Genomic DNA, 23,496 nt, shown 5'->3' on the forward strand with positions numbered 1-23,496 from the left:
AGTCGGATACAACTGAGCAACTAACCCTTTCACTTTCACATATCAAGGTAACTGAGGTATTATGACACCACTAGCATGGCAATTCTTCGTCATATTAATCAAACTGTTAGAGAAAATGAAATCTTTTAAAAAACCAACAAAGTAGAACGCAAAACAAAAGCGCCATATTCTACCAAATCTCTATTAAAAGTTTTAACAGGAATAGCCAAATGACAACATATTTAAACTTACAGATTGGTCAGGTCCATCTCCTCCCAGTACTCTGAAGCCAAACCCTGATTCCTGTTTCCGAAGAAAAACATCCAAATCTTTGGTGTTTGGTGCTAAGAAAAATCAGAAAATAATAAATACAAACGTACACAATATACACTTTATTTTAAAAAGTTTAACACTATAGAAAAACTCAATCATAAATCTTTGTTTTGTGCTTTAACTCAAACTGAATCAAGATTGGTTAGGAATATTTATTCCCATTTCCATACAATCAGTATTATACTGCCATTAATTCTTGATGCTTTCAAATCAATGTTTCATCTTCCGAAATGGGACTATCAAGTCTGGGCCTGGGACTATCAAGATAAACTGTGACTGGTTAAATAAGTATGAAATCAATTATATATATATTTCTACTTGTTGTGCATCTTTTCTAAGGTAGTGAAGTCGCTCAGTCGTGTCTTGACTCTTTGCGACCCCGTGGACTGTAGCCCACCAGGCTCCTCCATCCATGGGATTTTCCTGGCAAGAGTACTGGAGTGGGTTGCCATTTCCTTCTCCAGGGGATCTTCCTAACCCAGGGATCGAGCCCAGGGCTCCCACATTGTAGGCAGACACTTTACCCTCTGAGCCACCAGGGAAGATGCTTAGATCTATTTCTAAAAATAAATACATTTCAAAAGTTAAACCACTTAAATCTACAATTGTGCTTCAGAAAAAAACTACCATTAGTTGGTAAATTAGTATGAAAATGAATTTTTGCCTTATGCACACTCTCTTCTCATCATATGTCCACTGGACTCCTCTAAGGAGTCTACTCCACTCTCTGGTTTCCTCCTCAGATTACATACCCTTCTGATTCATCATCCTTTGTATTCCTGCCAAAAAAAATCTTTTAAAAACACAAGCCCAATAACTTCATCCCTATAGTTAAGACCATTCTGTGGCTCTTTATCATGTATGTCATTGTCTCCAGCTTCCTCAGACTGGCATAATCCGCTCTCCACCAGCTGCTCCTGCCCTCCCCTCTGGTATCCACTGCCGACCACACCCAGCTAAACTGAAACTAATTGCACAATTAAGGCCACGCAGTGCGAATGCTATCCTTCTTTCCCTTTTATCTGTCTTATAAGCAACTACCTCTTTGTCTTACAGCTTAACTTCCTATATGAAGCAGTATATGATACTTCCTACTACCCACAGCAGTAAAACCGACCGTTTTCTACTTTGGATCCCAACTGATCCAGCCTATCCTTCTATTACTGTACCTGTTAGGGACTTATTTGTATATGTACTTGACTACTTCTTTGTCTTTTCCATTTAGGTTTAACCATCTCTTTGGATGCAGCGTCTATGTAACCTATTACCTCTGTATTCCCATTACCTACTATGATGTTGGGTAGACAGAGGCACATTTCAAAACCAGAGTTCAAAACATGGTTTTGAAGAAAACAAATGAATGAATGTTGAGTATAAATGGAAGAAGCCCAGAGCTACATTAAAATGGGAATGAATAACTTCAACATGTTGGCTTTTAGAGATAGAAAAATCAAGTTTTTAAGAAAATTCAAATTAATGTTGTTGCATGCTTTCCTGAAATATTCCACAGCTACTTACGTTTATCTTCATATAAAGTCTTAGATTTCAGGTAGACCTCAGAAGGATCCAGTTTCGGGGATCCTGACCTGATGATGCTGGGTGGAAAAGGCATAGGCTGGGGAACAGGCTCATTTATGGCCTCCAAACTTTCTGAAGTTTCCTTTTTATCTGTTTTCTGAAATAGAAAAGGGCCTTACTTAGTATCTCAAAAAGCCAGATGGTTGATTAGTGCAAAAAACTGTTGTCTGAACCAGTATGTCAACTGATTACAGTTGCGTAAGCAGCAGGGTCAAAGCCACAGCATGTTTGCAGTCTTAGAGGAGTTCACTTTCACAGTCATGTGTATTTGATTAAAACATATTTCACTTAAATTAGAACATGTTTATAATGATATCAATCAAAGGGCCTTAAGTAGTCCTATGTTAAGGAATTTTGCCCTTTTCTCCACCACCAAGACACAAACTGACTCTGAGAAGACATACAAGACAGCTGCTGCTGCTGCTGCTGTCACTTCAGTCGTGTCTGACTCTGTGGGACCCCACAGACAGCAGCCCACCAGGCTCCCCTGTCCCTGGGATTCTCCAGGCAAGAACACTGGAGTGGGTTGCCATTTCCTTCTCCAATGCATGAAAGTGAAAAGTGAAAGTGAAGTCACTCAGTCGTGTCTGACCCTCAGCGACCCCATGGACTGCAGCCTACCAGGCTCCTCCGTCCATGGGTTTTTCCAGGCAGGAGTACTGGAGTGGGGTGGCATTGCCTTCTCCGATACAAGACAGCACTTCTAAGCAAAGCAGGAGGAAGACTCAGAGAGTACCTCCATTTAATTCTTGATAATCTCACCTCCCCACTCACTGAATTAATTTCCAGTAAAGATGTTTAAGGAATATTCTTTCTAAGAAAATGAAATACAAAGTGTTAACTCTAATTTAGGTTGTAATGATGACACTGTGAAAACTGGCATAGTTAATTCAAATAGATCATGAAAATGCTCCATGCCTAGGAATCAGATAAGGGGTATACTCATCTGCTCCCATTCAGAATGAACTTGCCCAGAAAAATAGCTCAGCAAAATGGCTTCTTTAATAAAATTAAAAAATGAAATCCAATAAATAGCTTCAGAAAATAAATATTATGGTTTAGAGAACAGCTTGCTACCCTGAATTATGGTTAGGAGAGGGAGATTATAGACATTTGTGATAAAATAATTAAAGTGACTATGATGTAGGAGCAGCAGCTTGTCAGGGAGGACTCAGGGGACAGTGGCCATAAATTGTTGTGCCGGAAGGGACCCTTCACTGACCAAGACCTAGTCAGATGCCTAGGAGATAAGAGTAGCCTTTTCCTCTTTCTCCCCCTTGTCTAGGATTCTGTCAGAAGCAGTGAGAGGTCATCAGAAACTCCTGTCAATTATAAAGCATCAGGGCCCCCGTGGTTGCACTGGCATCCATTATGAAACACAGGGTAGTATAGGAGTTAAAAACAATTACTAGAGGGACCAGAGGAATGAAGAAAAATGCAGCATAATTTTAACTGAACAAGTAAAAAGAATTTCTGTTCACACTGAACCTAAGTGGTTACAGTCTATAAAAATGCTGGGGGTTTCTTTCCTTCTGACCCATAAAATGGCAAATTTGCAGATCATTTTCAGTGGGCTATAAAGAATTAATCTGTTTTGTATCTGATGACCTTTTGTTTAGCAGCCTATGGTTTATGGTTATGGAAGACCATCTTTTAACTATAAGATGATACACTCCAAATCAAGCAAACTAGAGCTAATAGGATTATATACCTAATTGCCTTCATATCCATATAATTGTAAACTTAAATATTTAAGGAGCTACACACGTACCTAGCACAGTTTCTTTCATACCATTATCTGGTACGTCCTTTGTTTAGGTCTTAGTCTTTACACAGGTCCTAAAATAGGCTAGTCAGTTACTCAGAAGAACACCACAAAAAAAACTGTTCCAAGTCTGACAGCCTCTTGGTCTGATAACGAGCAAACTGAGCCGAGAGGCCGCAACTGCTCTAGCCCTAAACGTCAGAAGGTTGGCTAAATGTGGGTAATGACAGTCCCCATGTACTTGTGGGAACCCACTGCATCTTCTAATTGTAGCAAGACATCTGCGCAAATGGCTTGCTACTCCTTACCCCTGCTCCTCTGAAGCCAAAGGACCCATCAGTAGGCACCTCAATGGGTCCATGTTTTACTATGTAGAAGATCAGACTACTACAGGTCCCTAACATTTCTTCAACAGAAATACTTAACCAGCAGAGCACACTTCCTCTATAGATGGCTTTTTCTAACTTGCACATTTCCCTGAGTTTCTGTTCCAAGCCCAGGGCAATCTGTCTTCTGACTCCTCCCGGTCTGTAAACACCCACCCCATGAGCAGCCCTCATGGAGGGAAACGCGGCATCTCTCTCTGTGTGTTGGAAAGAAGAATTTGAGGACAACTGCATACTCACCAATTTGGCAGTTTTAGTTGGTGAAGGAGGACCTTAAAAAAAATGAGCCACATTTTAAAAACAGAGGAAGGATTCCCAGACTACAAATACTGCTAATGTTTATGATAAAACTAGCTTCGACTTTTAGTAGGCTAGTAAATTATATCCAACATGTTCTACATGCCAGGCCTTATACACACATTTCATTTTTTATGACAATCCTAAGGCATACATGTTACTGCCATTTTATAGATAAAGTAAAGCAAGACTCAAATAGATTAATATTACTTTCCTGTACTGTGGAATCAACCAGCAACTAGGCAGGAAACTGACACCCAACCTGTTTGACACAGAACCCTAGACACTCACATCTGTTGGAACTCTGGATGACTCTCCAGCCCCCACAAAGAGATCTGCACTTACTCTGAGCAGATTATCACCCAGAGAAAAAACAAAAACAGTTCAAAGAAATGAGAATAGAAGTTAAATTGTTCATTTGCCTCAAAAATGAAAACTAACAGCCAGTGAGATACATGTGAAGGGCTAAATTTTATTCTTTAAAATACTAGTCATTCATTGGCATGGATTTAAGAAAGCCCATTAAAATATAACTTTTTGATTAGTCCTTGGAACTGCATTTATGTCTGGGAGCAGTTCAAGTCAGTTGATGACCTTGGAAAATAAAATTATATTTCTCTCAAATGAGCATTGTGGGGTTTAGTTAACATTTACTGACAGATATTAAAGCTTAAGATAAAAGTTTTACGAGCACAAGCTATCATGACTGCTTTTACAGAACAGATTAACACACCATCCAACATTTTTACTTATTCACAGAGATGCTAGCTCTTTCAAAACATCCTTGGTACATTACAGAGGTCCAGATGAAGTACCACTGCTTGAAAGAGTCCATTTCTATTATTGCCATCAACAGAGAAAATGAAATTAAGAGGATATATTTCATCTTAAGTAGGACAATGCTATGACTCTATCTAATCATTAAAGTCATAAATCAGATTTTAAAAAGAACATAGAGGGAAAGAAATCCATAATGGACACAAATGAAACCACTAATAACTAAAAAAAAAAAAAAAAAAAAAAAACAACCACTACAAAAGATACTGCTTATGGAAGCAGTCAGAGAGAACTTAAGGAAAATGCACACTAATTACCAGTTAAGTCTTCTGGCAAAGAGATATTCTGACCTGGAAGGAAGGGCAATTCACAGATATAAATGCATGAACAATGACGACTTTTCCTTGTGCTTTTACTCACCTCCTCTTAAGATAAGTAATGGTACATCTGCACCTACTGGAAACTGCTTTAGCACCTCTACCACTTGGAGATGTGTTAAATTCTGCACATTTTGATGGTAAATCTCCTTAATTATATCCCCTTTCTGTAGGCCTTGACACCACTGACTATCCAATATCATTTTCACCTTCTGCCCAGTTGGGCTGTCAGCAATTGCAAACCCAAAGCCTTTAGGGCCCTTGATCAGAGGGATAGTCACTAGTTCTGGCTGGGAGCTGCCTGACGATGCCATAGACGCTCTCTGTTCACTCAGATCTGATGCTCCGTTAAAACGATCACTGATCAAGCTGTGTCCCGATTTTCCATTCTGGTCCAGCACCACTGCTCCTGACTTAAAATCCTGAGTGTTCATGCAAGTCTCTCCCTTAGTTAACGACTGTCCATTGATGACAGGAGTAGCAGCAACAATGTCCACAACAGGATCTTCATTGTCATCAGGAAGCGGATACCCACGACATAGAGTGAGGTTTACATACTGATTGACAGGTACCAACTGAAACATCTGGACAACATCTGCATGGGTGTGACCAAGGACACAGTTGCCATTGATGTCTACAATAACATCACCTGGTAAAACATAAATCACATTAAAAATGTTAAAGCCATCAAATAGATTGATCTTTTATTGGGGGAGATAAAAATAACTGAAATTTAGCATCTAAATTTCAATTCTGGAAACCTCTTACTATTCATTAACTACTGAAAAAATAGATTTTGAACACAGACATGTCATTCTCCCTTCGGTGACTCCTCCCTAAAAAGAATATATAAACGTGTGTGTGTGTGTGTGTGTGTGTGTGTGTGTGTATGACTCTTTGCGATCCCGTGGACTGCCTGTCAGGATTCTCTGTCCATGGAATTCTCCAGGCAAGAATACTGGAATGGGTTGCCATTTCCTACTTCAGGGGTCTTTCCAACCCAGTGACTGAACCCACGTCTCCTGCATTGGCAGGTGGATTCTTTACCACTTGAGCCACCTGGGAAGCCATATAAATGTATGCTTAGTGGCAAACAGTTACGACCTCAAGCGAATCTTAAAAAAAATTCCTATTATCCTTGTTAGTATATCCTTTGCGTGACACCTAAGTGGGTACACAAAGCTAGGTACATTGTTGTAGGTGTTCAGTACACAGACAAGCGGTGCACAACTCCACTGGCTGCTTATACAAACTGACAAAACAGACGTTCTTTAAATACATCTTATTTCACGATTTTTAAGTAGCCATTGATTACAAAATTCATTCTAGTTTGAACAATGTAAGGTTAAAGATTAGAATAATAGCTTATGAGTGTATTTTCTTTTCATATCTTTCTCTTTTTAGAGAGACTTTCAATTTAGTGTAATTTAGTTATCAAAAAGAGAAATGAGCAACAAAAAAATTCAATACAAGTAAAGAATATATTATTTAAGATGCTGAAAATTCAGCTGAATTAATCCTTATAAAAGCTGGTTTTACTTTCTTGATTTTACATCATTACGACCCACTCTGGTTGTAGGGTCTTTGCCACTCATCAGTTGTGTGTTTTTTAAATGCAGTTTTGATTTTTAAAATTTGTCCTCTGATGTCTCATGCATTTGCTGCTTTTATTTGAATATGATTATTTAAAAGGTTATTGCCAAATAAAGGTGCTTCAATTTGTTCTGATTGCATGTAGGCTTTAAAAAATCAACATGAACGTTATTTAAAAACAAATGTTAGCCTGTGGAAATTCATTTCAAAATTCAAGAAGATAAAGAAATTAAACTAATTAGAAACAAAGCTTTGACTTTTCCTCCCCTAGTCAAAGTTCTCTGAATTTTTATGGAAGTATCCTATTGCTTTACAAATTAATAACACCTTTAGACAAATCTAAATCTACATCATAAAATCCTGACAGCATATATAATAGTTTTGAGATGTGTTTCAGGGACAACAATATTTAAAAAGTAAAAATTGAGGACTTAGGACAAAACCTTAATTTTAATCTCCAGAGTTTGCTGATTTTATAAATTAATAAATTATAAAAATAATTTTGTTTATAAATATATAACTTTTAATTATTTTAAGTTTTCTAGTTTAAATTTCTATCACCTAATTCGGGAAGTATAATATGAGAGATCCCATATTCTAATTGAAAATAAGTTGATAGCAGCCATCAAAAGTAATATGACAATTCAATCATCCAAATGGAGAATGTATTTACACATAGTATGTGAAATAACAGAGGATTAGAAAAGCCTAGCAAATAGTGTAAGAAGCAACCTCAGTGGATTATTAAAATCTTTCTGGAAAAAAAGCATTTAAACCTTTCTCATAATCAGTAACTAGTCTTAAACTTCCTCTAACCTATAGCCATAAACAGTCGCTCACATAAAAATATGTAACAATCACCAAGTAAAGATGTTGAGAAAACTACATAAAAGACAAATTCATACAGCTCTGTAAAAATAACAACCTTATTGTCTATAATTCTTTTTTTCCCATTCTTTTCATTTTTTTTTGTATTCTTTTTTTCTTTTTTTAGCTTTATTGTCTATAATTCTTAACATAGTGGCTTAACTTTACTAATAGCCACTAAGAAAGCAAAAAACAAAGGAAAGGGTCCAACCTGGTGAAAAAATGTGGGGTATACCAATTTGTTCAGTATTACTGTAAACATCACAATGAATCACTTTTCCAAAAAGACTACAGGTAAATGTTAAATAACTCCAAAAGTACCCTACGTAATCAGAGAAAATCAGACAGTCAAATAATTTTCTGAGATGGTTAATAAATCCTTAGCTTAGTATAGCCAAAGGGTTATCTCAAACTATACAAACTATTCAAAATATTAATAAATGACCCTCCCTCAAAACTACCATGTACTTAATTTAGAAGATAAACTATTTTAATACAGGAATCTACCTCCTGGTTGTGTAATTTCTTTCTCTCTCTCTCTCTCCACACACAGACACACATATAAACACACAAAATACATATATGATATGTACTTATATAGCTATTATATATTTGGTGTGTATATATATATAAAACATTTTCACTATAATCTTTGTTATAGGATCACGACTCTTTAAGTACTTTTCTTTTTTTAAATATTTTTTGCCACGCCATGTGACACGTGTGGGATCTTAGTTCCCCAACCAGCGATGGAACTCATGCCCCCTGCAGTGGAAGCAGAGTCTTAAACACAGGACCGCCAGGGAAGACCCCTTTTAAGTATTTCTGAAAAACCTGTTACCTGGTGCAATTTTCCCATCCTGAGCTGCAGGACCATCTTTCAGCACATTTTTCACTTGTAGGAACTCATCAGGCCTATCCCCACCAATAATGGTAAAACCAAATCCCATTGTGCTTTTTTTCAATGATGCTCGAACAAGGATGCCTTTAAGCTGGGATGGATCTCGAGTGAAGTGCGATTTTTCTGTATCTGCAAAAAATGAGAAACAGAATAATTACAATGAATATACTTCTCAAAGCTAATTTCCAAGATAGTCTATATAATTTAAATACAACAAACCATAACAGAAGGAAAATAAGACAGAATCCAATGTTATACAACAGTTGGAATTTAAATTCATATATTAAATCACTGAAAAAAAACTTAGCTAATGAATCATTTCTCATTCTTTTACAGGACTCTTCTACGTCATTTGGAAGGTATGCTGCTGCTGCTGCTGCTAAGTCGCTTCAGTCGTGTCCGACTCTGTGCGACCCCAGAGACGGCAGCCCACCAGGCTCCTCCGTCCCTGGGATTCTCCAGGCAAGAACACTGGAGTGGGTTGCCATTTGCTTCTCCAATGTAGGAAAGCGAAAAGTGAAAGAGAAGTCACTCAGTCATGTCCGACTCTTAGCGACCCCATGGACTGCAGCCTACCAGGCTCCTCCGCCCATGGGATTTTTCAGGCAAGAGTACTGGAATGGGGTGCCATTGCCTTCTCCTTTGGAAGGTAAAAAAACATCTATTTCATCTCCTTCTCATTGCCTTGTCTGTACTTACTTTTTCTAATCGCAAAGAGTCCTTTAGATAGAAGTCAGAATGACACACCTGAAGGAAAGCCTTGGGCACTCATTCGGATGTATATTTCATTTGAATAAGCAGCTACTGGAGCTCTACGTAGAAAACACTATTCTAGGAAGATGAAGGCAACTGTCACAAACTTATAAGACAGACTACATTGAGAACTTTGTATAACCCATGACTCAGGCTTTCTGCAGCCTCTAACTTCCATTTGATGAGTGGCGTGAGCCCCTGCACTACTAGCAAAGGGCTTCGTGCTTCTTTCCCTTATACCTGTGCTTAGTGGAAACTTCAGGAAGACAAAAAGCAGTTTCACTGAAAAGCCTATTTTTAGAGGTTTCCTCAGATGATCCTAGCACTAAAAGTGATCCACATTTGCAAGCAATACCTGTCTTCTCTTTTCCAGAAAGTTCGCTCCACCTGGCTGCCATTAGGGCACTTAGGAAAACTGTGGGGATCAAACTGTACAGATTTATAACTTAAAAAACACTGTTTAAGTTAGCTTTTCAAAATACGGTTTAAATTTTTCTGACAAATCTCTTTTTTAACAGCTTTATTGAGACATAATCCACATATGACAGAATTATACAAGTCAATGACGTGGTAACCATCACCACAATCTAACTTTAGCACAGTTTCTGTCTCCCCAAGCACACACCAAAGAAATCTTGGTGCTCATTAGCAGTCACTTCTCATTTCTCCCCAACCTGCCCTCACATCCTAACCTCAATGACTAAGCCACTTTCTTTCTATAGACATGCCCAATCTGGACATTTAATATAAATGGAATTATATAATATGTGGTCTGTTGAATGGTTTATTTCACTTAGCATAATTTTTTGAGGTTCATCTGTGTTGTAGCATGTACTTTATTCATTTTTTATTACTAAATAATATTCCATTATACAGATATATCACATTTTATTTGTTCACTGATTTGTTGGGTTGTTTATACTTCTTGGATATTATGAGTAATGTTGCTGTGAACACTCATGTACAAGATTTTGTGTAGGCAAATACGTTCATTCCTTTTAGGTACATATTGGGAATGGAAATGCAGCAGTTACCATGAATGTATTAATATTATAACTATTTAATGTTCTGAAGGATTGCCAAACTTTTCCAAAGTGGCTGCACCATTTTACACTGCACCATCAAGGTTTGAGGGTTCTGACTGCTTCACATCCTTGCCAGCACCTGTCACTGTCTGCTTTTTTTTGGTTACAGCCATCCTAGCAGGCATAAAGCGGTCTCTCACCGTGGTTTTGATGCTCATTTCCCTAATGACTCAAATTCACAAGGCTGACTTGTTTCATATTGAGACCACACTACTATCAAGCCCAGAGTTATCTCTGTGTATCTGCTGCTGCCCCTTTTAGCATGCATTAAAGCTTACCGGGTCTTAGAAAAGAGCAGTCCTGGGGGCTGCTCTGTATGGCTGCATGGCTTGTGCAGTGTGCACACGGCTACTGCAAGCAGTAGGGCTATTCTGGAAATACTGACAAAGGCAGGTTTGGGGTAGGAGTAGGTCTACTTTCTTTGCTATGTTCTTCTCAGACTTACTGATCTCTTATAAATACAAGCACTTGACATTAAAAAAAAAAGTCAGCTATTTCAGGCTTCTTCTCATGGCTGCCTATCCTTGCAACGTCATTTCTTATTTCTACTATGCTCTGGTCATTCGTATCTGTTCTCTGACCCCTGAACCACCACTTCATGCTGCTATGATTTTATATATCCTGTTCCATCTACTCAGTATGCCATCTTGCTCCTCTGAATTTTTAATCTGCCTGATTTAGCTTTTACTGACACTTGAAGACCCAGTTCAAATATATGTCCTCTGTTTGAAAGTCCCCCTGCCCCTCAACTTCCTCCTTTAAAGCAAAGGTGAGCACTCCCTCTTTTACACCACCACTGAACCTTGTACGTCTTTATTAATAACAATGAAAACTATCATTTTCTGGCCACCATGTGCCAGACATGTATTTGTAAGCACTTTACATGTATTAACTTGCATACTCAGAACCACCTTAAGAGGTAGGTACTACTACCATTCATATTTTGTATTAATAGACGAGAAAACAAACATTTAAAAAACTCACCCAAGGTTACACAGCTGGGATTCAAACTTGCGCTGTCTCCCTGTACATTTAACTACTAACACAGGATGGCATCTACCAGCATATATTATAACCATTAGTTTCCTGTTTTAGACTGTAAACTTTGAGGGTAAGACCTGTCTTACTCTTAATCATTTTTTAATACCAGGTACCAAGGAAAGCACTACACATACAGAAGGTGCTCCAAAATATTTATTAATCTAAAAATATTTGCTAAATCAAATGTAAAACTTAAGGGAAGGGACTATGTTTTTGAAGAGGGGCTATAAAAAAAAAAAAACTGTTTCATCAGCAACTGAGGGAAGAATCTACTAGATTATGATGATAAACATCTTATTAATGACAGAGAAGGGGGAGGCAATGAGGGATGAGTAGGATGGAACATCCTGGACATCTTTTACAAAATACACATGGCTAGGCTCATCAAAATCTCAGGACCTATGCATTTTAAAAATGTTCCTCAAATATCAAATGATATTACTAATACCCTACTATCCCAGTTGAGAATCAATGATATAGGCAAACAATAATAGTGGATTTGCTTAGTATTTGTTCGTATCAGTTAATAAAGAATCCTGAATGGTCACTGATGTTATTAAATCTAAGCAATCAACTTGGGAGAAGCTCATAATAAATCAAAGATCTAATACTGACTTGGCCTTAAACACTAGAAAACAATCCAATTTACAAATTAAAACCTTGCACCCATAACAAAGTTATTCAATCCCTTCTCCCAACAATTTCACACTTTCTATATAAGCAGCAAGAGAAAAAAAACCTCAACATTTTCAAAATGGCCAGATGTTTTATTAAGATTATTCATATCTTTACAGTGACAAAAATTAGACAGTCTCTGTTGATTTTCAAAGTTCAAACTCACTTTTATTATTTCAGCATATAAATGTCACAAGTTATTCTTAGAAGATAGAGGTAAAAGTTCTACCTGGTTTTGAAGACCCAGTATCAGCCTGTCCTAACTGCTTTTTCCTTTTGGCTTCCTCCACTGGATTTTCAAACTGGGTTTTCTGGTTAAGGTGACTGTAAAATGTAGACAAATATGCATTTCAGTTTAATGTGAAAGAGTTACATATTTTAAAATAGACTCTCGTATCATTCCATCATCACACGTTAAGGGACAAACATGTATCCTTACGCTATGGAACCCAGAGATGCTGACAAGTCATGGAGGAAGAGCTTTTCAACAGCTAAAGAATGACCCACAGAAGACGCCTAGAAGTCAAAGTTGCTGAAATGTTTCATAAAGCTTCTCTATAATCGTTTCTAATATTGCTAACAACAGTTTTCAAAACTGTAAATGAAGCCCTCATATATGATATAGCTAGAACTATTGGCAATTAATCAGTTAAGTTTTTTTTTTTTAAAGGCAGTTAATAGTAGGAAGGTTTTAAGTTTCTCTGAAGTGAAGCAGCTGTGAAGACACTTTTGAAGAAATCTGAGTACAGATGTCTTCTAGAATTTTACTATTATTTTTCCAACTGACTCACCCACATCAATTTACATCAAAAAAAAGCAAAGTGACTTGCTTTTATCAAACTGTTATCACAGACCAACTCTTTTACAGTTAAGCTTCAAAATTATATAATAACTAATTACATAATTATACGTTCAACTCTTTTTGACAATTTAGGAACAATCATAACTAACTCTTTGAAAGCATACAAGCCTGTGGTAGAAATCAGGAAAGTATGGGGAGACGAGAGGCAGGCCATTAGATGATGGTATTCAATACACTACGGTGAAAGCGTGTTTCACAGAAGAACTGAGCATTGGTTATCCTGGCAAGCCAGTTAACTGTGGTGGATTAAGAATGCAACTACTATACGAAAGATGTTTAAGACTGCAAATGGGTCTAACACAGAAACAAGGGGGAATTATATCTAATACTTCTACACTACAAACACATTTCAGCCAATTGAAATTCATTTTCCAGCAGAAACCATTTTAACAAGAAGTGACATTACTAAATATCAATAATTAAACATTAAATCATGAGAATTTCAGATTAAGACTGTCTTTAGATAAGCTGAATATTACAAAATCTATACACAAATAGTCATACAACTTGGATATTTTCTTTGCCACTTGTGACCATTAATGGGGATGGAGGAGGGGTCAACAGGGAGAAAAAAAAACCCTTACAGCAAGGTACCCTCGCTTCCGAGTATGCCTCTCTATGCCTTTCAGGCTTCTAGTGCATTAGCAACCCTGCAACAGATGTAGGTATTCAGTTTCAGAGCTCCAAATATGGCAAGCTCTACGTGACATTCTTTGGGTTCTGATTTCACTAAAATTCAAGTATGCTTCTGCTTCTTACTATGAGAAAGGACCTTATCAACTGAGTTAACTGTTTAACCTTCCATGAGAATGAAAATCTTCGGTGTTAAGTTAGGTACCGTTTTTAAAGTTATTTATTATATACTGATAATTTACATATTCTTGAAAAAACAAAACTAGAAACTGACATTTCGAAAAGAATAAACCTGTTTAGAAAGAACCTTGGCTTACTTGAACGTCATCAGTTAGAATGACTCACTTTGCCGCCCAGGCATTAATACATAAAAAGGAGTAATTTATATTTATACTCTTTGTAATGTGTGGGAGAAGAGAGTAGAAGAATGCAAATGAGTAATCCCTTTCCTGAAAAGTCTTTGACAAAAGAGTGTAAGATTTTAGAGAAAAGAGTAATTGCATCTGTCACCTTAGACTACCTAGATTAAAATGCCAACCAAAAAACAAAATAGTAAAAACACTCTCCTTTTCCTTTAGTTACTTATACCCATAGTATTATTAACATGTAACAAATTTTGTTTTCTGTAAAACTAGTTATGGGAAGAGAAGAGAACATAATAGATTATCAGAAAAAGTAAACAAGAGTAGCAAACAAGCCTGATTTAAACAGATAATTTATAATTTGAAATTTCATCTCTATTAAAATTTTGTGTAAATGTATGAATTTTAAGAATTCATTTCCACAAACAAAATCATTATCCTTCATGAAAAGTTAAGATATGAAAAGCAGATGTATATTTTCACTGTGTCACCAAACTGTAGGAAGGCAATTAAAGAATACATTAAGACAACATTTCTAAAGATATGTGCATTCTTATGGAAGGCCTGCCATTAAATTTTGGGAACAATTTTATTTCCAAAAATAAATTAATCCATTTCAGAATCTCATTTTCTAAAATAAATGCTTACCCCAAAAACCTGCCATTGCAGTTGGTGTTACTACTATAAGGCTCTTGCCAAGAGCAATCATTGCGCCATCTGGTTTGACAAACTGAGAGAGCCAGAGAGTAGCCATTCAAGTAACAGCTTTTTATCTCCATCAGTAAACTCACTGCAGATTACTATAGTTGAGATTCAAAGCCTAACTAATCTGGGAATCAAGCCACACTTCAGAACTCGGCTGATTCCATACTAATGTGCATCTTGAGTACAGCCTGCTCTTTCTTAATCTAATAAATTACCCTCCAGTAGAATGAGCTCGTCTGGGAACTATCATACAAAATCACATCGGTGCCATTGCTGCTGCTTCTAATCAGGCTGTTTCACATGCCTCCATGACAGCTGGGAGCAGGTCACTTCAGGACTGCCCTGAAGTTGCTTCAATATTAGTACATCCTTGTTTAATGAGAACCAGATCATTTAGCGCAAGATTTTATAACAGGCAAATGAATTTCACCTCTTGACCATGCATTCACATTTGTTGGAATGGATACTAAGAGAATGAGAATCATTATCTCAGAAATGTTCAGCAGTGTTAATGGCAAATAATAGTTGATGGAAGCCCAATTTGAACAGACTAACTATTAGGGGGAAATTTACCACAAATTCTTTTCAGCTAGCCTTCAAATATTCCTTTGATTTGAAAAATGGTTATTTTTTTTCTTTTAACTAAATATACTTTAGAAAAAAGTAACAAAAGAGCTGCTATATACTTCTCACATCATAGTATCGGAAAGATATGAAATAAAATTAACATAACCTTTCAGTGGAGCTGTTAAGTTACAGATCTAAGGGTCAAACTGAGTTATTTTTCTTAGAGTATAAGTTAGACTTTAAGAAATCATTCCAAAAATCTCTCTAAGTACAGTGACTCAAGTAACATCCTACACACTAGTATAAGAACTAGCATTATAACAGGATTCAGTTACTCACTTTAGGGAAGTGGCATTCATTTATGCCAGAAAATGATGAAAAACTAATTAGCAATCATAAAAATAGAAGATGTTCATGTTCACCATTTTTCCAGGTAATAATATTTTGCCTTCACTACCTTGGCAGATAGTGCAGACTCCTAGTTCCCAAGTTAACAGTAACCTCTCTGATGTAATTATTTGCCTGGTAGTAGATGACTGAGATCAAAATTCTATCTATATCATCTGGAAAGAAAGCAATCTCAATGATCATAACAATGTAGCAATTAGATAAATGAAGAAAAGGGAAAGAAAAATCAGAAGTTGATGTTATCCTAATTTCTCTGGCTAACATAGGCAGGTGTTTGATCCTCTATTCCAACACAGATTTATGTTTAAATTTAACTATAACAGCTGTGTCAGAAGCAACTTTCACCTCTAAAAAGAAAACTAAGTTTTCCTTGATTAACTCCTTAAAAAAGAGAACAGTTGTAATCATGTACTTCAAAACTTTGGATCGCTATGATACAATGCCCTTCAAGTGCTTTCACTGCCTTCAGAATCATGCAGGTGTGGTGTTGAAAGCGACCTTACTAGTTCACCTTTCGCTTTCTATCCACTCCTTCTCTTTCTAGAGGCCTCAGTAGTACTGATGACATCTCCAGCTATTAGTCATCTGAGCAACTTACCCTTGGCTCTCTATATTTACTTCAAAGCCAACTTCTAGGGAGCACAGAATCAGTGAAGTAAATGCCCACTGTCCCTACCTTCTCATTCCCCTGGTGGCAAAACCTGGAAGCGGGATTGCAGAAGTGTAAGGTACTTCATTCACTCCCTAAAATTGTGCAATGAAAGGGAAACATTTTGGGAAAGCATAAACTGAGATACAAACTTACTCAACATAGTATGTCCCATATTGAGGGTCCTCTATTTTCTCCCAGCCGTAAGGAAGTTCTGCAAATTAAAAAAAAAAAAAGAATTGAGTGAAATGCCAGTTTCAAAACCAACAAGAAAAGAATTTACCAAGTGAATTCCTGTCGTTTATTTCATTACACTGATATCTGGGAGACGATAAGGTAAGAACTCACTTTCAAAATACAAACACAGTTTGACTCGAGTGGCTTCTTCAATAACTAGTAAATGTCTCAGCAAGTAATCAGAAACAGAGAACAAAAGACAACATTAAACTCGAAGGTGTTATTTGAATCATGAGTCATAAAAATGCTAGGTATTTAAAAAATCACCTGGTATAGTTATTTCATTTAAATAGCTTTATAGCACTGATGTGAGACACAGCCTGCAAGTCAGTAACAAGCAGCAGCTGCTTGTTAATTTTTTCACTATGATGCAAAGGAATTGTCGATTATTTCTGTTATCACATTCTAACCTACTTCTCTCCACAGGAAAGTCCAGTCTTGGATTTAAACCATTTCAAGTGGGTAATTTAGATTTGCTTCAAATCTAAGAAAATACCTACTTTCTCTTGAAATAACAAGATCTAAGTGTCTGAAGGAAAACTACGCAGTGCCTTGTGTAGAATCTCTATTTGTGAATGGTCACAAGGAAATATCTTACATATAATTATTATGTACTATTGCAAGTAAAGTGACCAATAAAATATAATCAGAAAAATTAAAGGTAGTTGAATTTCTGATAGCTAAAAAAGAAAAAAATTCTGGTCTTTTTAACATAAATTGACCCTTAGAATCAATCCTCTTTCCCTCCCACTCTGTCTGTTTTCCAAGGTAAGGCTGCTGAGGAATCTTTTTATTAGTCAGACATGGTTTAAGTTGGCAGGAGTGTTCCTAGCAGGTGGTTTTTATTGCTATCAATTATACACAGGTGCTCAGCAAGAAGGAAGTTTTTTTTAAAAATCTACAGTTGTACTCCATGATGACCACTCTTTGATTTTCCATTTCTTGTAGACTGTGTTTCTGCTATACTGAAACACAGACACATATACATACATATACAAATGACACAGGCTAGGCAGCAAACAGGCTTAGAAAATATCAAAGAACTTATTAATTTCATATCATTAAGCTGCAGTACAATGTATCCACTTTGTAAGAAAAAATCCCATTGAACCTGATAAAAAGTACAAACCGTTACGCTCTAATAAAAAATATTATTCCACATTCAGGAAAAAAGAAGAGAATAGATGACCAGCTTCTTAATGAAAAGCTCTGAATCATCTCCACCCCTTTTTCTCCTATATACATAGTGCTCTGCCTATGTATATAATATTAACTGGTAGTTTTGAAGTCTGGTGAGCTTTTGCGGTTTTCCTTTGAAAAAATCTGGTTGAAATGTCTGAGATGGAAAAGATGAGAATAGCTGAAAAGTAACTACTATGTGAAAACAGATCAAAACAACTGAGAACTGGGATATACTTCAGTTCACTTTGATCCTCCACAGCTACAAGGCAAACAATCATCAATAAGTACAATATTTTATGACTCATGTGAACAGAAAAAAGAACAAAGAGCATCACTCATCACCCAGTTCTACAAGGGTTAAGTTGCAACCCAGTGCATCCTGAAAGCAATTCGGGATGAAAAAATAAAACAGGATGAGGTGCTCTGTGCTTTGGATAAACGGGTCTTCGATAATTAGATTATTGAAGGAAGAATTTCAATGACCCCAGTGACTTTTCTTCCCATACACAGGAAAATACTAAGACCATTAACTTGAGATATCTATCTGTTCTTTGTGATTAGCAGTAATCTTTTACTAAAATGTATGCTTGACTACATAGATTTCCTAACCAAAATATTCATATACATCCTGGCTCCTCTCCTAGCTCTTGGAACAGATCCTCGGAGTTACTGAGTGCCTGTTTCCTGGGGCATGGTCCTTAGTTAGACCCTAAATAACAAAGCTCACAACTCTCCTTCATGTTGTGTGTTTTTCTTCAAGTCAACACCAAGCAACTGCTACATGAATAAAAGTATTTATTGGATTGTATGAACAATGAAACTGTGAAAAATGCTCTATATAATAATATTACCAAAGCAATATCATGGAGAATTTCCTATGAGAGAGAAAGAATTTTCTTTAATAGAAATTTTCTTGAAATAGCATGAGAACTCAATTGTGCTATATAAGGATGAATTCTACAATGGTACCACATCTGGATTTATGCTCTGTGAGAATTTTGGAGAATTTAAGCAACTATAAATTCAAGGGATTAGCATTAAATAGCAGAGACATTACTTTGCCAACAAAGGTCTGTCTAGTCAAAGCTATGGTTTTTCCAGTTGTCATGTATGGATGTGAGAGTTGGACTATAAAGAAAGCTGAGTGCTGAAGAACTGATGCTTTTGAACTGTGGTGTTGGAGAAGACTCTTGAGAGTCCTTTGGACGGCAATAAGATCCAACCAGTCCATCCTAAGGAAATCAGTCCTGAATATTCATTGGAAGGACTGATGCTGAAGCTGAAACTCCAACACTTTGGCCACCTGATGCAAAGAACTGACTCATTTGAAAAGACTGATGCTGGGAAAGATTGAAGGCAGAAGGGGACGACAGAGGATGAGATGGTTGGATGGCAACACGGACTCAATGGACATGAGTTTGAGTAAGCTCCGGGAGTTGGTGATGGACAGGAAAGCCTGGTGTGCTGCAGTCCATGGGGTCGCAGAGTCGGACACGACTGAGGGACTGAACTGAACTGAATCAAGCAACTATAGAGATAGTTGAAATATTCCATTTGCTCCCTAAAAAATTCACTAAGAAGGATGTATTAATGCCTAATAAGAAAAAAGATCAACAAATATATTTCAGTGTTAATGTGGAAGTTGAGTCAGCATTTTAGTTAGCACTTAAAGAAGCAACTAACAGATAAAGTACAGTCTTTTCTTTAGGCGAGTAAACAAATCGGTAATTTATCTTCTGGATTACTCTTAGGAATCACTTTAAACCCTCACATGTGATAACATCAGACAGGTTTTTGCAGGGTAGATTCATGCAGTTAAAGAAGTGATTATTACTTGCCCTATTAAACTAAAGGTAATAAAACCTAGACTAAAATACCTAGCAATTTTATACACTATCCAGTGAGTCAATTCATTTACTGAATTTCTCCCCCTTTTCTTTCCTTTTTTTCCCTTTCTTCCTCCTCTTCCTCCCCTCTCCTTCCTTATGCAAAAATAAAAATTAGAAACACAGTTCTTGACATCAAGGAGTTCACAGTCGAAAAGTGAAGACAGAAGAGAGAAACGATATAGCGAAATATAAAGTGTGACGGCATTAGTGGCTCAGTTGTGTCCAACTCTGCAACTCCATGGACTACAGCCTGCCAGGCTTCCCCATCCATGGGATTTTCCAGGCAAGAATACTGGACTGGGTTTCCATTTCCTTCTCCAGGGGATCTTCCCAACCTAGGAATCGAACCTGGGTCTCCTGCATTGCAAGCAGACTCTTAATGTCTGAGCTATCAGGGAAGCATAATAATGAAACAAACACGCTTTTGAGGGAGAGCTGAGAACCACCACCAATTGCTTGGTAAAACAAGTATCAGAAAAGTATTCTAGAAGACGGTGTATTTGAGCAGTCTTAAAGAATGAGTTGGGATTGGTGAGAGGGAGGCCATTTCACTGATGAAGGAGCACTGAGGGATTAAAAATGGCTGGCATTTTCAGTAATTACAAAAATTTGATAGGACTAGAGTGAGGTACATATGCCAGGGGGCTTGTCTTATAATAGGAACCAAAACACATTTCTGGAATGCTGGGTTAAGGAGTTTGGCCTTTATTTTGATGATGATGATGAAACTGATTAAATTGGACTGTGACATGATTAAATTACATTTGGGGAAGTTATGGGTAACAGTAATAAAGGATGAAATAGATGGAGTGGAGTGAAAATAAAGGCAGGCAAATAAGAAAATCATTAATAGCCTAGATAAGAAATTATGAAGGCTGGTGCTAAGGCACTGGTAGTGGGAATATAGAAATATAGAAAGAATGGATATAGAGATAAATAGAATGGATAATAGAGACAAACAAGTTGAAGCAACAGAAATTAATGACTAACACGAAGATTGTGGGAGGGGAGGAGGTCAAGATGATATCCAGGTTAATGGCTGTTTAAGCATAAATATGATACATTATAAAATATTTATTGGATACCTATGGAAACAGCTGTGAGAAGAGGAAAGAAGTGTTAATTTGGATTTAGAGGCACTTAGGAGACAGATATCTGGAGGAGGAAATGGCAACCCACTCCAGTATTCTTGCCTGGAGAATCGCATGGAGAGAGGAGCCTGTCAGGCTACAGTCCATGGGTTGGCAAAGAGTTGGACACGACTGAAGTGACTGAGACAGCACAGGAGACAGATAAGAAAAAAAAAAAATGATGAGCAGCACTGGACACTTAAGAGATGGCAGTTTTTTTTAAAGTCAGAATTGATAGGACTTGATACTTGCTGCAATGAAGATAGGGTGAGGAAAAGTTGAGGACGATAACCAGTTTCAGGCTCACAGAACTGGGAGGATGTAAGGTCAGTTGGTGACAGCAGGAAGTGCAGGTATACAAAAGATTTAACTCAGTTTGGAAGGTGTTGCATTTGAGGGACTATGCAACATCCTTGTAGAGATACCTAATAATTTCTTGGAAATATGAACCTGGTCCTGTCCTCAGAAGAGAAACAGAGGAAGATAAAAGATCTGGGAGGCACTGCAATTAAAGCTACGGCAGTAGACAAAATTACTGAGGTAAGTTGTGAATAGAAAAGATGAAGAATAGAAGCTTAGGAGCATTAACAATTTAAGGAGCGGAGTAAGTAAGAATAGGGGGAATGGAGTCAAAGAAGACAGACGAGGACAGCGTGGTCAACACGAGCAAATGCTTTATAAAGCTGTCAGGACTGGAGATAGGGGCTAAAAAGAGTCCACTAAATCTGGCAATCAGGCAGGTGGTTATGGGTAACATTAAGAAAAGCAGTTTCACGAGAAAGGTAGAGGACAAAGTTCAGCATACTGGGGTATTAAAGAGTAAATTGTGGAGTCCTTGAGAAATAGCCTTCTTGTTTTGGAAACTCAGTTGTAAAAAAAAAAAAAAAAAAGCAGTTTGAGAACTCTGGAAGAGAAAATAGGAAAGACCTAACCATATTTTCCTATTTTAAAAGCTAAAGCACCTTCCCCGTGCCAAAAGTTGACTCAAAAAGCAAAACTATTTCTGGCATATAAAGCCACTGATTAGTTCTAAGGCCCATGAACTTATCATTCCTCTTCTCTAAATAGCAATTTTCTTATTTAAATATATAAATTATAATTGTTTTCTCATTGTGGAGCTCTATTCAACTGATAATTTTCTTTTACCATTCTCTATAAAGGTATCAACATGAACACATTTTATAAAAATGTCTTTAGTAAAAAATTTAATCTTTCTTTCATCATAAGAGAAAAGTAGTGAGTTGAAAGTAAAATGGATTCCTGATGTTGAATTTTTAAGATGACCATTTAATTAATACATTAATTATTTTGAGTGGAAGACAAACATGTACACTCATTAAAGCATCAGATATGGTGTAAAAACACAGGTTATGAATAGCAGAAGACTGGGGGGAAAAGAGCAAGTTTTAGGAACTGTAAAGTTTTTCTAGATCTTAAATGTTCAGCAGAAGGTAAACAATATCTTAAACTATAAAAACTTACATTTAACATACTGTTATTACTATCCCCTTTACTAGCATCTACTCTGTGCAAGGTACTATGGAGACTACAATGTAAGTTAGATATAGTCTATTCTGCAAATAGCTGATTGTGGGGCTATTTCTCCCCTGTTCAGAGAAGAGACCAAGTATATGGCAAATGTGGTAACAACCAGCTGGGCATAAAACAAACAGGCTCCAAGTTCCAAATTTTGGGGTCCCCAAAAGGAAACAGAAATGCAAAAATGCAAAATGGCTGTCTGGGGAGGCCTTACAAATAGCTGTGAAAGAAGAGAAGTGAAAAACAAAGGAGAAAAGGAAAGATATAAGCATCTGAATGCAGAGTTCCAAAGAATAGCAAAGAGAGATAAGAAAGCCTTCCTCAGTGATCAATGCAAAGAAATAGAGGAAAACAATAGAATGGGAAAGACTAGAGATCTCTTCAAGAAAATCAGTGATACCAAGGGAACATTTCATGCAAAGATAGGCTCGATAAAGGACAGAAATGGTATGCATCTCACAGAAGCAGAAGATATTAAGAAGAGGTGGCAAGAATACACAGAAGAACTGTATAAAAAAGATCTTCATGACGAAGATAATCACGACAGTGTGATCACTCACCTAGAGCCAGACATCCTGGAATGTGAAGTCAAATGGGCCTTAGAAAGCATCACTACGAACAAAGCTAGTGGAGGTGATGATATTCCAGTTGAGCTATTTCAAATCCTGAAAGATGATGCTGTGAAAGTGCTGCACTCAATATGCCAGCAAATTTGGAAAACTTGGCAGTGGCCAGAGGACTGGAAAAGGTCAGTTTCCATTCCAATCCCAAAGAAAGGCAATGCCAAAGAATGCTCAAACTACCACACAATTGCACTCATCTCACACGCTAGTAAAATAATGTTCAAAATTCTCCAAGCCAGGCTTCAGCAATACGTGAACCGTGAACTTCCAGATGTTCAAGCTGGTTTTAGAAAAGGCAGAGGA

General features: G+C 37.1%; 1 protein-coding gene across 5 annotated transcripts in view; it reads right to left on the reverse strand.

The window, feature by feature from the left end:
- The window catches only part of MAGI3 (membrane associated guanylate kinase, WW and PDZ domain containing 3), a 263,749-nt gene that overhangs the window by 44,478 nt on the left and 195,775 nt on the right, over nt 1-23,496 (reverse strand). For all 5 annotated transcript variants that reach the window (XM_019956781.2, XM_019956780.2, XM_070779772.1 and 2 more), the window contains 7 exons: nt 16,750-16,807; nt 12,637-12,731; nt 8,794-8,982; nt 5,536-6,141; nt 4,282-4,313; nt 1,831-1,987; nt 232-323 (listed from right to left, as the gene is read on the reverse strand). In XM_019956781.2, coding sequence (XP_019812340.2) covers nt 232-323; nt 1,831-1,987; nt 4,282-4,313; nt 5,536-6,141; nt 8,794-8,982; nt 12,637-12,731; nt 16,750-16,807 — 1,229 coding nt within the window. The remainder of the gene's footprint in view (nt 1-231; nt 324-1,830; nt 1,988-4,281; nt 4,314-5,535; nt 6,142-8,793; nt 8,983-12,636; nt 12,732-16,749; nt 16,808-23,496) is intronic.

This window comes from Bos indicus, chromosome 3 (genome assembly GCF_029378745.1).
Source record: "Bos indicus isolate NIAB-ARS_2022 breed Sahiwal x Tharparkar chromosome 3, NIAB-ARS_B.indTharparkar_mat_pri_1.0, whole genome shotgun sequence".
Lineage (NCBI taxonomy): Eukaryota > Metazoa > Chordata > Mammalia > Artiodactyla > Bovidae > Bos > Bos indicus.